Consider the following 16,838-nt stretch of genomic DNA (forward strand, 5'->3'; position numbering starts at 1 on the left):
CTCCAGACATCTCCATATGTCCCCTATGGTGCAAATTAGCCACAGTTGAGAACTACAGACACAATATGATCCAACCCACTTCCAGGTTACTAACTCTTTCTCACTTAAGATTATATAGCACCTTGCTCACTTACCCCCTACCAGTACTTAAAACGTCTTAAAGGCTTAACTTTCAATACCATGTCCATTTACTTCCTTAACTTCCTCACTTGCATTGAGCCTATTCTCCATCTCAGCCACCTGCTCCTGTCATGAGACTTAGACCTTGTATTCACCAAATACTACACATTTCTGAAGTCTTGATTTAAAGCATCTCCTACTTTCTACCTCCTATCCTTACAGTTTTATAGCTCTACCATTCTTCAACCCCATTACGCTTCAATCCTTTGACCCCACTAGTTTTTTCATTTCAATCTCACTTTGCCTATGACTTCCCTTCTTACCAGGCTTGGATTCCACAATCACTCCTTTGCAAAAACTCAGTCCCTCATTCCTTTTATCTGCCAAACTCTAGCTATGGTTTCATCAACTTAGCACCTGGTTTGTGCTAGCGTCTGACTGTTGAGATAGAAATACGTACATTTTACAGCTCTCACCTTAATTTTCTTTTTATGAAAACTTGAAAGTCTTATACTAGATATGAGACCTGTAGTTGAATGTGAATTTACAGAAGTCTGTATTGAAAACTTGAGTTTTCTAATGACTGCCTATTTAAATACAGCCTTCCATTTCCTCCTGTAAAATTACTGGAAGTTCTAAGTTGTTCAAACACTCTAACATCCCTAAGTGGGGCTTGCAATATATAGAGTAAGTTTCTTAACTATGTCAGCCCAAAAAACTGAACAGTGCTACAAAGATGATTTAGCTTATACATCCACCTATTCTTGATCTATAATACTAATAATTTCCTGTGCTTCCTTGATTCCCCTTTTCCAACCATAAGTCATCACAGACCTTTTAAATTCAGAAAGCTTCTTATATATTGTTCCCAGAGAAGATCCTCTTGTGGGTTCCACTTCAAAATTTAAGTAAAGTTTGGGATTATTTCACATCTTAAAACAGTAAAAAGTAATAGTCATGGAGAAAGATCAGATTTACTTCTCACTCCCACTTTCTGGGTACTGATACTATATTATAAAAACTCAGTTTGTCTAGGGGCCCCTGGGTGGCTCAGTTGGTTAAGCACCCAACTTCAGCTCAGGTCATGATATCATGGTTTGTGAGTTCAAGCCCTACATCGGGCTTGCTGCTATCAGTGCAGAGGCTGCTTCAGATCCTCTGTCCCCCCTCTTTCCATCCCTCCCTCACTCACTTGCTCTCTCTCAAAAATAAACTTTTTTTTAAATTCACTATGACTAATTAATGTATTCAGGTTTTAAGGTAAAACCTCAAGTGATTTAACGCCTTTCTAAAAAGAATAATTGTGAATGCATCCTTGAAAGTGGTGCTGAAATGTTTCCATATTATCTTTAGAATGGAATTGAAGAAATTCTCTTGAGCTTCATTGTCCAGTGCAGTAGCCAGTAGCCCAATGTGGCTACTGGAGTACTTGAAATGTGGTTGGTCTGAAGTAAAATGTGCTAAAAGTATAAAATATGCACTGGATTTTGGATACTTGGTATGAAAAAGAATACTAAATATATTGTGTCTATAGATAATAAGCATTAAATATCCCGATTTTATATTATATTTTGCAATGCTATTTTGGATATACCAAGTTAAATAAAATATTAAAATTATTTCCACCTGTTTGGATTTTTTTATCTTTTAATGTGGCTACTAGAAAAAGTCACATTTGTTGCTCACATTGTATTTCTGCTAGACAGTACTGGTCTAGAGAAATAGTTTGGCATAAACTAGGCATCCTATTTTATTATATCTCTTTAATACAGTCTCTTACATTGTTTATTACATTGTCTATAAATTTTAAGCTTGGATTATGAGACATTCCCTTCATACGTGAACTTTTTATATCCTTTCACATAATTACAGTACTGTTCAACCTGAAAAAAAAAAGTCACTACAACAATATTTTCCACTCTTTGAAAGAGCTGTGTCACTTCACTAAAATGATCCTTGTATCTAAACTAACTGTATAAATATATTCTACATTATCTGAAAATTGGGTCTTCAGCGAGTAAACAAAGAAACATTTCTACAACAAGGAAATTTCGTTTTAAAATACCCAAGTGTTAAAGTCTTGTGTAGTCTTGCCTTAATGTGCCCCTTCATTCCTGGACTACTGCAATAGTCTTGTCCAATGGCCTTGCTGCTTCAGGTTTTAACTTTTTCAGTCCCTCCTTCACACTGCAGCCAGAGTGAGGTTTCTATCTGACAATATAACTACTCTTCTATATACCCTTCAAGAGTTCTCCACTATCTACACAATAAAGTTCAAATTCCTTAAATGATACGCAAATTCATCCAAGAATGGCTCTTGCCTACCTGACCTCAGCCTGGTCTCCATGCCCCTGTCATTTTAGCTGCTTGAAGAGGTATCCCACACACCTGCCTTTATTCGAACTATTTGCAGTATCATCCCCCACCTACCATCTTAACATGACAACTGATTTTATCACTCAAGTCTCAAGTCCAGAACCTCCTAGGAAGCTCTTGCTGCCCTGCCCGAAAACTGACCAATCCTGCCTTTGACACTCTCACTAGCACTGTCAGAGCATTTATAACAATTTCTAAGACAAATTAAGATGTCAGGTCTCCCCAGGTAAAGGCTCCTTAAGTGTAAGGACCATGCTATACTCACTTTCGTATCTTCAGCACTAAGCAAAGTGCTTGGCACAGACAAAAAAGTCTTAGTGTATGTTAAATAACTTCTTTTCAAAAAAAAAATTTTTTGTTAATGTTTATTTATTTTTGAGGCAGAGAGAGACAGAACATGAACGGGGGAGGGTCAGAGAGAGGAAGACACAGAATCCGAAACAGGCTCCAGGCTCCGAGCTGTCAGCACAGAGCCCGATGCGGGGCTCAAACTCACGGACTGCGAGATCGTGACCTGAGCCGAAGTCGGCCGCTCAACCGACTGAGCCACCCAGGCACCCCAAATAACTTCTTTTCAAAGGCATCCACGTGCACATATATAATACTGTCATCCCTAACTTACTGAAATCAGAGTCAGCTTCTCACCAGTTCTCATAACAACACCATCACTAAAGTTTCTGTTACACTTGTTGAAATCCTCCAAATATCTAATGTTCTTGTTAAATGCTGGCTGTTTACTAGAAGCACCTGTACCACTTTTAAATATATAAATGCCTAGGGTGTCCTGGGTGGCTCAGTCGGTTAAGCGTCCAACTTCAGCTCAGGTCATGATCTCAGTTTGTGAATTCGAGCCTGTGTCAGACTCTGTACTGACAGCTCAGAGGCTGGAGCCTGCTTAGGATTCTGTGTCTCCCTCTCTCTCTACCCCTCACCTACTCACTCTCTCTCTCTCTCAAAAATAAACATAAAAAAGAATTTTTTTTTTAATATATAAATGTCTAGGTCACAAATCTCTGAAAATATTAAATTAATAGGGCTGATGTAGAACGATAGGTGATTCCAATTCACAGTCAGGCTTGAGAACCACTACAACCAAGACTTAAAGGCATAGTGATAACTCCTGCCCCTGCATGTCTAGAATCTCTCCAAGTGAAGTGAGCATCGTAAGAGATTACATAAAGGTATCAAAACCCAAAACTCATACACGTTACATACATATTCTGTGTTCTCCAATCAAGCAGATTTCAGCCAGTAGATTTAAATCTACTCCAAAATTAGTATGCTCACCAATCAGGAGTTGATATTAAACTGAAAATAAAAATAATATATATACCTGACTAGAAGGGGGAAAAAAAACACTATTCTTGGCAAATGAATCTCTTTATTGGTACCTACACTTTTAAACTTGTCCTGATTTAAGGAAATGGACCAGTAAACCTAAGCAGTGATTCCCACGCTCCTTTCACTCCAATTATTTTTAGACATAATCACATGCTTGGAATTTGAAGAGCATCCAACAGAAGACTGGATTAGTTTGCTAACCAAATATTTGTCTTCTACTGTCACCTCTCTTATACTTCAGGGATAATACTTTGGCTGAGGTTCCCAATATGACTGCAGATTTTGAAAACATTTACTGTAGTTCTAGGCTTCTCAAGAAAACATATAAAGGAAACTTTTTTTTTTTTTAACATAAAAACTAGTCCAGCTTTTGTTACTTAGACAAACTTTATTGTATTCAAAAATGCTTCTAAACCAAACATTTCAGGTTTCGGCTGACACACCATTCAGTTGTTTGCTTTGCTGAAATGCCTTCAACTACCCCTCAAATAGTGGATGAAATTACCAGACAGGCTTCAGCAAGAAAGGATCTGAAACACAGCGGCTTAGTAAGATCCAATGTCCTCATTTTTCTGAGATTCTGAACAATAAAGAACAAAAAATTACTGGAATTAAAAATAGAAGAGTTGGGCACCTCGGTGGCTGTCGGTTAAGCATCTGACTCTTGATTTTGGCTCAGTTCGTGATCTCACGGTTCATAAGATCAAGCCCCAGGTCGAGCTCTGTGCTGGCAGCATGGAGCTTGCTTGGGATTCTCTTTCCCTCTCTCTGCCCCTTCCCTGCATGTGTGTGCATGCATGCACACACATACATGCGCACACGTGTTCTCTCGCTCTCTCAAATAAACATAAAAAAAGTGATTGACTAAAATTACTTGTATAAATGATTACAGTTGCTTAGAAGCCTCCGTAGAACCTTGCACTGTCATGTGTGTGTGTGTGTGTGTGTGTGTGTGTGTATTCAGGAAATGGTTTTAGCATGATTGACAGTATTAGGTATACCACCAAAGAGCATGTTCTTAATGAACTCTACTAGGGGCGCCTGGGTGGCGCAGTCGGTTAAGCGTCCGACTTCAGCCAGGTCACGATCTCGCGGTCCGGGAGTTCGAGCCCCACGTCAGGCTCTGGGCTGATGGCTCAGAGCCTGGAGCCTGTTTCCGATTCTGTGTCTCCCTCTCTCTCTGCCCCTCCCCCGTTCATGCTCTGTCTCTCTCTGTCCCAAAAATAAATAAACGTTGAAAAAAAAAAAATTTAATGAACTCTACTAGATACTAGGTCATGATGAAGCATATGCTAAGCATCTGATACTCTGTGTCTTTAAAACGTGACTCCATTATCTCTGTGCCTCATCTTTGTAATTACAAAGACCTAGACATTTCTGATTTACAGAGCAACAATCTTTAACAATTTCCAGCTGCTATGGTGTTTCTAGGAAAAAAATGAAAGATAAAATCAGGTAAAGCTATATTTTTGATCAAATCAAATTTGCAGTAGAATCACAGAAATAAGAGAGTCCTCTTCCCTCCAATATGATGTCTGTTACCAGAACAAACAACTAGAAGGAATTAGTGTAATATTCAGGAATTTTTCTCTCACTTATATTGCTGCAGCACCACAGAGAGAGGGTCATATCATGATACTCATAATTTAGAGTATCAAAGGCAAGCAATTTATATCATATAAGAATCATAGGAACTCCAAAAACCCTTGATTTATCCCAAGTTTCCACTTCAAAATGCCAACAGGATATTGCATTCATTCCAACGTCTGTATTGCATTAACACTAGGGAAAAATGTGAAGAATGAGATAGAAGACGTTTAAATGGTGATTCACCAACTATCTCAGTTTTTGTGCTGGCATTAAAATAAGTGTTTAGAACATATCACAACATGTGAAAGTTACAAACGAATTAGAATTTGATTACTAGAACTGTCGTCCTTACAATAAAGTATCCTTATCATGCAAAGAGACTATATAAAATGAAGGTAACAGCATAGTGGATCTGAAGTAACTGCATTGTGATCTCAACCTCCCCAGGCCATCATTCTTAGATTGTTCAGATATGAGGATTATATAAAAGAATGACTACAAAGGCAAAACAAATTAACATAAAGAGCTGTCATCCATAGTATAAAATAACACAGATGGGAACAGCAATCTAGGCCTTATTCAGAAATAGGTGTTCAAGAGCACCGGCCTATATCATCACTGCAAGAATTAGGCACCAAAAAAGGCCTGATGAACAAGAACCCATTATATGGAATATGCAGCAGTCCACTAGTTAAAGCAGTAGAGATACAAATAAAAAACAGGAGTGAAAGCTCATTCCAAAATATACCCAGGGTGCCTGGGTGGTTCAGTCGGTTAAGCATCTGACTTCAGCTCAGGTCATGATCTCACAGTTCTTGAGTTCAAGTCCTGTGTCAGGCTCTGTGCTGACAGCTCAGAGCCTGGAGCCTGCTTTGGATTCTGTGTCTCCCTTTCTCTCTGTGCCCCCTGCTCGCTCACTTGCTCTCTCTCAAAAATAAATAAACATTAAAAAAAAACCAAATGTCCCCTACCAGCAGACCTTAAATTACACTCCCAAGAAATCTAAAAGGAAGGTAACCTTTCAGAACATGACAATATTGCTTCTACGTTGCAGTCTCTGCAATTCCAGAGGAAATCTGTTTTTGCAAATTTAAGAGTTTCTGATGATTAAAGGAGGGTTGTTTTAATCCAAAGTCCTTGAACCCAGAAAAGAAACAAAATTTGGAGCTTATTCTAATCACTAGTAACTGTCCTTATGCCTTTTAATGAGCTTACTGCAATAAAGATGTGAGCTGTAGCTCCTTAGGCACTTCAAAACAGGAAGTCTATGAAATCTGGTAAAGGTTACAGACCAAGGCAGATGGATATAAAACACATTTGCAAAATAATTTTCTCCCTACACACATTAAAAGAATCTTGCATTATATCTAAAATACATCAAAATGCTGCATATCATAATCTGCTCCTCTGCTTTTTAATCAACTGTCTTTATCTTCTGTGCAGATAAAGGGAAGAAATTCAGAAATGACATATGGAAGGAATTATCTGTTGATCCAGGTTTAAAATACCACCATTCTCTAAAGAGTCAAACCTTCTTAAATATATCCACTATCTGGCAACTAAGCCCTCACTTTCATCATGCAACAACCATTTAGGAGTATATCCTATGTGCCAAGTAATATATTAGACACTAGGTTTATAAACAGAAAGGAGATGATTTCTGACTTCAAGCAATCATCTAGAAGGAGCAGGCCAGAGGAGGAATAATGACATGTAAACAAAAAAACCCAAACCCAAACATGTAGCAAAAAAACAAAAACAAAAAACAAAAAAAAAGAAGAAGAAAGAAAGAAAGAAAGAAAATGAAAAAGACCTTCCAAAAGTCAGATCAAAGTGTTCAACTCAAGTGGAATTTTTGGGTAATTTCCCTACTTAATACTTTAAGCCTTGAACCCTGAAGTCTGTAACTTTTAGCAGAGACTTAAAAGATGAAGCATTTAGAAAACAGGATAATCTAAACTGAACCTACTGAATTATTTTGCCTAACCTCTAAACCCTAAGACAGGCTTCTCCAGGTTCCTTGTAGTTTCCTACCTTATTCTTCTCCAGTGGTCAGTGGAATAAAATCACCCAGAATTTTCTACTGTTGAAAATAATAATCTTTGATTCTCTTTTTGGAACCCTAACATATAACAACCAACATTTGTTTTGAATTTCACATTTTATAAAATACTTTCAGACATTTAGCAGGTCCTTTGTTCTTCACTGTGGAATATTATTGCCTTCATTTCATGAGTGGGAAAACTGAGGCTCCAAGAGACAAAATAATTTTCACAAAAGTGAATAGTTAAAATTGGAGAACTGTGACCTTGGTCTCAATGGCCAGATCCAAGTCTCTTGTTACACGGTACCAAGTTCTACTGACTTTTGTCACCATGACTCTACCTTCTCTCCCTCCTTTTCTTTTCCATCTTCTATCTCTATTACAATAGTCTCCCTCCAGTTCCTACCATAGTGAGTCTTAATCACTTGGTAACACGGACCAATTGGAGTCACTCCAGTAGCATGTGTGCAAAGATTTTTCATCTAATTTGAAGCTCATTCACAGACTCCTGGATTAATAATTTTGCTTTATATCCTCAGATCAATCCTATATATCTCCCAATGACTCATCTTAAAACCCCTCTTAGATCACATTTCAAGGCTCAAAACCTTTAGTGGTTTCCCACCACCTAGTGAATGAAACAAAAATTCACTATTCCAGCATTTCAGACCTTTCCTGCTTCTCTCCCTCTCTCTCTTTAAAGTTTACTTATTTATTTTTGAGAGAGAGTGTGTGAGAGTGACGGGAGGGTCAGACAGAGAGAGAGAGAGAGAGAGAAAGAGAATCCCAAGCAGGCTCTTCGCTGTCAGTGCAGAGCCCAATGTGGGGCTCAATCTCATGAAACATGAGATTGTGACATGAGATAAAATAAAGAGTTGGACATTTAACTGACTAAGCCACCCAGGGACCCCTGGGTCTTTCCTGCTTCTCTACTGTAAGTCCACTACCAAAACTCCAGATCACTATCTTAATAACTCCCATCGTTCAAATATGTCTCCTGCTTCTTTCACCACTATTCTCTCAACATTAGATGGTTACCCAGCTCCAGTCTCTATCAATCCATGAATACAACCTCTTGTGCTTGGACACACTTCATAACAGAACTTAGTCTTCCTCCCACATACAGCCCATTCCATCTCTGAATTGTCCTAGTGTTAAGTAAATAAAAAATAAACAACTCTTTGGTTAAAATGAAAATTATATTTTCTCCCATTAACATCTGAAGTATCTGAAGCAACAGGTAACAAATCTAATCTGATTCCACACGATCTCCCCTGTCTGTTTGCCTTCCCTGGTGTACCATGTCATTTTTTCATGATGTGGCCCCCAGAACTGAGCCAAGTTCTCTCTGTTTGATAGTGACAGTGCTTTTGTCTCTGACAATAGCTTGAGCATAGTAAGAATAGCTAGGCTCATCACTGCTTTGCCCTGACAATATTCTTTCAGTGCTGCTCAAAACTGATAAACTTTGTGAGCAACTGCATTACATCACTGACTTGTATTAAGGCTGCAGGACTCTAAAACCCATGCGGTCATTTTCACGTGTGCTACATTTAAGCCACATTTCCTGGAACTAAAGTCAGCATTTTACTTCCTTCTTATTCTGCACTGCTTGTTAGGATCAAACTATCAAGATCTTTTCCCATGATGTATCCTATCTTCCAATATGTGTCTCTCCCAATCTTCTGGCATCCAAAAATATAATTAATTTACCATCAGTGTCCTTTTTTAGTTTTGTGACTAATATGTTGAATAGGACATGGATAAGTATCCTACGAGCTCTATTACATTCTTCCTCATATCATCTTCAAACATATCATTCTCACATCATTCTTCACATTCCTCACATCATTCTTCAAACATATCCAGATCATATTCTGTTTCATCCACTAGGCAAGTGGGTCTTAACCTTTAGTGTTGAGAAGGATCATCAGAGATGCTTGATAAAAATGCCAACTCCTGAGGCTTGGCTCTAAAGATTCAGTAGATCTGGAGGAGGGGCCCATGAATCTGAATTTTTAACAAGCTAAATGTATCTAATATTGTGGTGGAAAGACCACACTTTAAAAATTGTGCCCTGAATTTTTTTTTGATACTATTTTATCAGCAATATCAATATCTCCCTCTTCTGGGTTCCTATAGCTACACTGAAAATTCTTATCATAGCAACGATCCTTATCTGTCTTCTCTCCACTATATCCTATAGCATATTCCTGGGAATATTAAATTTTTGTTAAGTCAATGAATGAATATAATCTTTATTTTGTGTGCCGTTGATGTAACACATGAATGTATTAAACCCACTGATATATAGGTGAACTCTCAAACTCAATTATTATCCCAGAAATGACAAAGGCTATGTAAAATATAGATATGTGTCTTCTGCACACTTTACAAATGGAAGATTACTTCATAAATATTTACCAAAATAGATAAAAGGAAATGAATAGAGATCCTAGAAACAAAGATATATGAGAACTGAGCATACAAGATAATTGACATAAATCTTTGGGTAAAGAATGTAATGTTCATAACTAAGATTTAACTTAAAAAAAAAAAAGAAAAGAAAAAATAAAGCTCCATCATTAGATACAAAAAAATATTTAAAATTTTTTTAAAAAGAATGTAATGTTCAATACAAAGTGCTGGTAAACTAACTATCCATGAAAGTATAAAATGAGGCTCCTTTCTCAGTATACAAAAAATAAACAGTAAACAGATTAAAAACCTAAACATGAACAAAATTATACATTTTCTTAGTGAAGAAGTAAGATAAAATCTTCATCATGTGGGGCTAGGAAAGGATATTTTAAATTTTTTTTTAATATTTATTTTTGATAGAGACAGAACACAAGTGGGGGAGGGACAGAAAGACAAGGAGACACAGAATCGGAAGCAGGCTCCAGGCTCTGAGCTCCGAGCTCCGAGCTGTCAGCACAGAGCCTGACGGGGGGGCTCGAACTCACAAACTGTGAGATCATGACCTGAGCCAAAGTCAGACAGTTAAACGACTGAGCCACCCAGGTGCCCCTAGGAAAGGATATTTTAAATAAATATAAAAAATTTTATCAAACTTAAAAAATTGACACATATTAAACATATTAAATGAAGATATTAAAATATCTTCATAAGAAAAAGATTTTATTTTATTTTTATTTATTTTTTTTTTAATTTTGAATTTTTTTTTTCAACGTTTATTTATTTTTGGGACAGAGAGAGACAGAGCATGAACGGGGGAGGGTCAGAGAGAGAGGGAGACACAGAATCGGAAACAGGCTCCAGGCTCTGAGCCATCAGCCCAGAGCCCGACGCGGGGCTCGAACTCCCGGACCGCGAGATCGTGACCTGGCTGAAGTCGGACGCCCAACCAACTGCGCCACCCAGGCGCCCCAAGAAAAAGATTTTAAACAAGTGGACAGGACATAACCCCAGACTGAGAAAAGGTATTTATAACACATAACAACAAAGACTCTGTACAGAGAACAAATTTTTTAAATCAATTACAAAAAGACAATCCAATAGAAAGATAAGCAAAGAATATGAACAAAGAAATTCATGAAAGAGGAAGACACTAATCAGGGAAGTGGAACTGAAAAGAAATCCAAAAAGTCTAAGATTGACAAAAATTAAAAATGTTGATAGATAATATCAAGTTGAAGTGGGGACTTGAGGAAATGGACTTACCTACTGTCATGATATAAATGGATGCAATTACTTTAGAAAATAAATTAATAGTGCTGAGTAAAACTGAATTGTGCCCATACTCTAGCAAAATGCTCCCACATATGTGTACCCAATGAGACATACAATAGATGTCTATTACAGCATTGTTTTTTCATAGTGAAAGAATTGAAACCAACTAACTATCCATTAGTAGGGGACTAAATAAATTGTGATTTAGCCTTACAATAGGAGTTAAAATTCACATGGTGGTTAAAGTGAACAAAACCTATATGGATAAATTGTACATATACAGTGAAGCCTTGTATCACATATGGAAAAATATAAAACAAATTCTTGCTTGTAAGAATTTTTCAATGACATGTTCTACATTTTAAATAAGACTTTTTATTATGACCATTTTCAAATATACACAATTAGAATAACACAGTGAAACTCCTGTATAATCACCTTGCTTCACTAATTATCAATATTTTGCCAAGGATTGGTATACATTTTTAAATCCCAAAATTCATGCTGAGGAAATGGCCATTAGTCAGGCCCACAAAAGAACACAGGACAAGAACAAAGGAGAGCCAGGTCCTAGTGCAGACACTGCCACCATGAGCAGTGTGACTCTGGCACACCAATTTTTCTCTGTATGGCCTCCCCTCTCAACTGGAAAGACTTCAGACTGAAGTGATAAAATGTTTGGGAGATGAGGAAATAATCAGGATGCAACCTGGACTTTCTAGAAGGTACAAATAGAGAAATCTAAAAGACACAAAACACCAAGATCCAAAGGATCAAAAAACAATAAAAACTTCACTCCCTACTCTTAGTATCCACTACTGGGTCATCTGAGATCTCCTCTAGGTCTACTGGGATCTGATTTCACCCTCAGATAAGTTCTTGAGGGAAGCACTAACATAGCTGCCTCCTCTCCCAAAATGCATCTTCTCTTCCCCCAAATACAGAGTTTGCTTTAACACTGGCGTAGCAAGTGGCTTCCAGAGGGCTCTCGTTGCTCCTTCTGTTACCTCCCCCACTTCCACAGTGCCGTGGGCACAGGTAAAGAAGATTGGTAGCCTGGCTCTGTCACCCCAAGTTTCTAGTATGCTATGGAGCAGGAAGGAATTGGAAGCACTGTCAAATAAGAACCCAACGGACTTGTTTGGAAAGGTGGACACGTACCTCTTGAAGCAGTGTGCTGCTGTAAGGACCCAGCAGCTACTCAAAAGTGTGGCCCCACAAAGGAGCCTGCCATCTCCATGGGATGACTTAAGCCGGAGGGACACTTGCCAAGGCCAACCACCCCTAAGAAGAAAGTAAGCCACTTGAGTCCGTATAAGGGAGAAAAGCAAAGAAAAGCATCCATTAAGACAATGACTTGGAAGGCTTGCAGGTGGGAGGAAAGCCACATAAAAGGGACCCTAGCAGGTAAGATCTCTCCCTACTTTGAAAATGGTACCCCTACAAACTGGAGCAGACCACACTGAAGATCTGCTTATGGACATTTGTATGCATCCCACCCACCTCTGACACTCGTGGAAAAAACTCAGTCTTCTCTATATTTCATTGCTTGAAGTGTATTTTCTCTCCTCACTACCTCACCTAAGCAGCCCGAAGAAGTATTTCATTAAGCAAAGTACTGGGTTTCCATTAGTAAACGCAACAAATAAAAAAAAAAAAATACATTTAAAAGAGTCAAGTCTAAAACAAATATATTCTAAATTAAATGAATTTTGTAGTTACATATTTTTCAGACCTCCTCTTAGTGAGATTCAACAATATAACTTTTCAGCAACGTATCTATTGTATAAATCAGGAGGTAGTGATCTAAGAACACAGTCTATATAAAGTAAATGTAGATTAAAAGAAAAAAAAACATGTAATCTGGATTTAATTTAGGAAATTAAGTAAGTAAAATAAATCCCTCATATCATAGTAGAAAAACCCCCAATTTGTAACACTGTATGTACATAAATAGTTTTGTAATATGTAAAATCTCTGAAGGACCTTTTACCTTAAAGAATTTTTCCCACCAATGATCCGCTTCTGCCGACGGTGCAGTAATCTCAAACCACAAACAGATGAGAGGGATTCTGAAGCAGACAGAGGTTATTAATCAGACTGTTGTATTGTTGACAGTGGGACAAAGACACAAGTGACACAGTCTCCTGCCGTTTCTTTCTCTATTTTAAAACATCTTTTCTCCTCAAATTATAGGATACCTTCTCTTATAATAAAAATTAAAAGTAGGGGTGCCTGGGTGGCTCAGTTGGTTAAGCGACTAACTTTGGCTCAGGTCATGATCTCACGGTTCATGAGTTGGAGCCCCGTGTTGGGCTCTGTGCTGACATCTCAGAGCCTGCAAGTTGCTTTGGATTCTGTGTCTCCCTGTCTCTCTGCCCCTCCCCCGCTTGTGCTCTGTCTCTCAAAAATAAACAAACATTAAAAAATTAAAAAAAAAAAGAAAGAAAAGTCTTCTCATTTAGCCAAGGCAACAAGAATTCACAAGCAGACAAGGAACTTTATGAGGTTTCCCACATTCAGCTGTGACCCTGTCCAGCATGTCATCCCACGGGCGCCTACAGCCCTCCCTCTGCTGATTACAGAGACTGTTTCGGAGTGCAGGAACATTAAACAAAACAAGAGAATTGCAAAGGTAGTACAGGTCTAAGTAATTTGCTTTTCACATACAATACTTTCCAGGCCACTTACACAAAATGTAACTTAGAATGGGATTCTGATCTATATTTACATTTATATTTTACTCATATAGCATATTATTATATGGAAAGGGTTTACTAAACAAACTAAGTGGCATTTTAGGTAATACAGTCAAATTTCCCAAGATAACAGACTCTCACAAGAGCATAAAAAAAGAATTAAGAATGAAAATATATGAAAAGGTGGTATATGAAAGAAAGTAAATAAAATAAAGTATAGCTATTTAAAAAAAATTTTTTAAATGTTTTTATTTATTTTTGAGACAGAGAGAGACAGAGCATGAGCAGGGAAGGGGCAGAGAGAGAGGGAGACACAGAATCTGAAGCAGGCTCCAGGCTCTGAGCTGTCAGCACAGAGCCCAACGTGGGGCTCGAACTCACAGACTGCGAGATCATGACCTGAACCGAAGTCGGACACTCAACTGACTGAGCCACCCAGGTGCCCCAAAGTATAGCTATTTTAAAAATAATTTTAGAAGGAGGGGAATCTCTACAGGGGTATTTTGTTTCTTTGGTTAAGTACATGTGTACCAAGTATAGATTGACACTTTTTCTATCTGTGTAAGAAGAGAAGGTGGGGAATTGTGCCAAGAGCATGAAAATCTAGTCTGCACTAATATTCCCCCATAATAACCAGGTAGAAGTGAGCTCAGTAGGGGATCAACACTAGTTATTTCTTCATGGAGAAAAAGGTTCAACAATGTTTACCAAGATCATTAATTTGCCAAGTGATCTCAGAGGCATGCTGTCAAACTTTAATTCTCATCTCTTAGGATATGAATCCTCTAGATGACACAGCAAATTATAAGACATTAGAAAAACATAAGTTTCCAATAATGGTCCAAGTCAGGTCAATGTATATAAGGCCAAGATAAAGAATGATGTAATACTGAGCAAGCAAAACTGAAAGTTTACATCATTCCAGGGCAAAGCACCAGATTGCAAAAGTGTAAAATCTAATAAGGCGTAAAATCCACGGCTACAAAAAAAATTTTTTTAAGCAAAATGAAATTCATTTATAAAAGGATCCCATCAGATGACCAATAACCAATGCCTTGAGTTTCAGTCCCCTCATAGAAGTCACTAGGTCTTGAGCCTCAATACAAAATCAGGGTTAACAAACCAAATTATGTAATCCAGCTTGTCTAAGAGGAAATATTTTTTTTAAGTTTACTTATTTATTTTGAGAGAAAGAGTGTGCGGGAGAGGCAGAGAGAGAGAATCCAAAGCAAAAACATTTTACAATTATTGAATTTTTATGTTTTTCTACCGCTTAAGAAATTTGACATAATCCAAAGAATTAACTATATTCAATTTTTAACTATAGTTTAAATTACTGAAGGCACTTTAATAAGTTATAATTAATACTTGTATATAAGTATACTATTTAATAATATTAAATATATGATTTAGTAAGCCGATTATGTGTGTGTGTGTGTGTGTGTGTGTATAAAACAAAGCACAAAAGGTTGTAAGTACTCTTCATACTCAAAAGCTCCTCAGACAGTGAAGAATCATATTAACAACATCCAGTTCATTTTTGCATGGTCTTTAGCAATTAAAAGATGTTAGAGGTTGGGGCGCCTGGGTGGCGCAGTCGGTTAAGCGTCCGACTTCAGCCAGGTCATGATCTCGCGGTCCGGGAGTTCGAGCCCCGCATCAGGCTCTGGGCTGATGGCTCAGAGCCTGGAGCCTGTTTCCGATTCTGTGTCTCCCTCTCTCTCTGCCCCTCCCCCGTTCATGCTCTGTCTCTCTCTGTCCCAAAAATAAAAATAAAAAAAAACGTTGAAAAAAAAAAATGTTAGAGGAAGAGAATGTTTAAATACAGATACACCTACTTTTCAGAAAATCCAATGATCAAAACTCTGAGCTTTCAAAACACATAAAGAGATCATTGTTCTATTCATAAAATGTAACCAGTTTTCCACAAAATAGCTACTTCTTTATTCTAAAGCAGTATTTGTTTCATAAAAGTTACACTCAGCTTTCAATGACCTTTCTATTTAAGTATAAAACACCTATTACTGTGTTGTACTGAAAGATTATTTCTCATTTCCCTTACATTTTTTAATTTCAGAGAATAAAATCTACAAAAGATAACCTTTTTGCAATTACTTTTAAATGTATCTCTATTGTTTAAAATACTAGTGAGAGTGGAAGAAGAAGTTCCTTTCTATGCCATATCTTTAAATTGTCATTTCTGGCCTTGTTTTTTGTGAAGTAATTATCAGTTCTAAATCTTCAAGGATACCGACAAGTTTGACAGTTTTATCACATCCAGAGAAGGAATGGTACAGAAATGGCTGAGAACGTGGAAAGGGCCGGATGCCAGAGATTACAAATCCTGTAAATCCACTCTTGCCCCTGAGCTCTGCTCTCCCTGTAAGCCCCATCCAGTCAGGTTTGTCAGGAAACCACTGCCTCTAAATATGAGCACAAGGAACCAGGGATTATATACAGTCTTATGAAGCAGACTTTTGTTATCAAAGTACTGCTGATACTAATCAAGTGAAGAACACTCTTTGACTTGTACAGGCCCTGGAAAATGACTTACCTCTATTACTGTTACCTGTTGCCTTCTTGCCAAAATAATCACAAATGACTCCTGCATCTTCACTGTGGCGGCAGTTATGTCTTCCAATATCTTGTTTGATACAGTCAGCTAGGGACCGCTCATTTCCTGTGCACTTCACATTATCCACATGGATGGGGCCTTTCCCTTCCCCGAAGTAAGCCATGGTTCTTGCTCTGGCAGGGCCCCTGGAAACAGAGCGTTCTTGAGGATGTGGAGAACCAGTCACTCATACATTTTAACACATCACAACATATACTCTCATTCAATTAATTTTAGTATATTAAACTTAGCATCTATGTATGCTAAAAAAATTTTTATTTCATGACTATCAAAAACAAGCTTAAAAGAGATAACTCTACCTTCTTTGTTTTGCTAGCCCACAGTTTCTTTACTGCCCTGG

The 16,838-nt window shown here is 37.7% G+C and overlaps 1 protein-coding gene across 1 annotated transcript in view; it reads right to left on the reverse strand.

Annotated features, from left to right (window-relative positions):
- Window positions 1–16,838, reverse strand: part of PRSS12 (serine protease 12) — a 77,642-nt gene that overhangs the window by 4,873 nt on the left and 55,931 nt on the right. Inside the window, exons 9-11 of the mRNA XM_047091202.1 lie at window positions 16,418–16,623; window positions 13,158–13,236; window positions 12,326–12,448 (exon numbers count right to left, since the gene is read on the reverse strand). Of these exons, the coding sequence (XP_046947158.1) occupies window positions 12,326–12,448; window positions 13,158–13,236; window positions 16,418–16,623 (408 nt within the window). The remainder of the gene's footprint in view (window positions 1–12,325; window positions 12,449–13,157; window positions 13,237–16,417; window positions 16,624–16,838) is intronic.

The sequence above is a fragment of the Lynx rufus genome, unplaced genomic scaffold (genome assembly GCF_022079265.1).
Source record: "Lynx rufus isolate CCGP_SWC_20201006 ecotype Redwood Valley unplaced genomic scaffold, mLynRuf1.p SCAF_3, whole genome shotgun sequence".
Classification (NCBI taxonomy): Eukaryota; Metazoa; Chordata; class Mammalia; order Carnivora; family Felidae; genus Lynx; species Lynx rufus.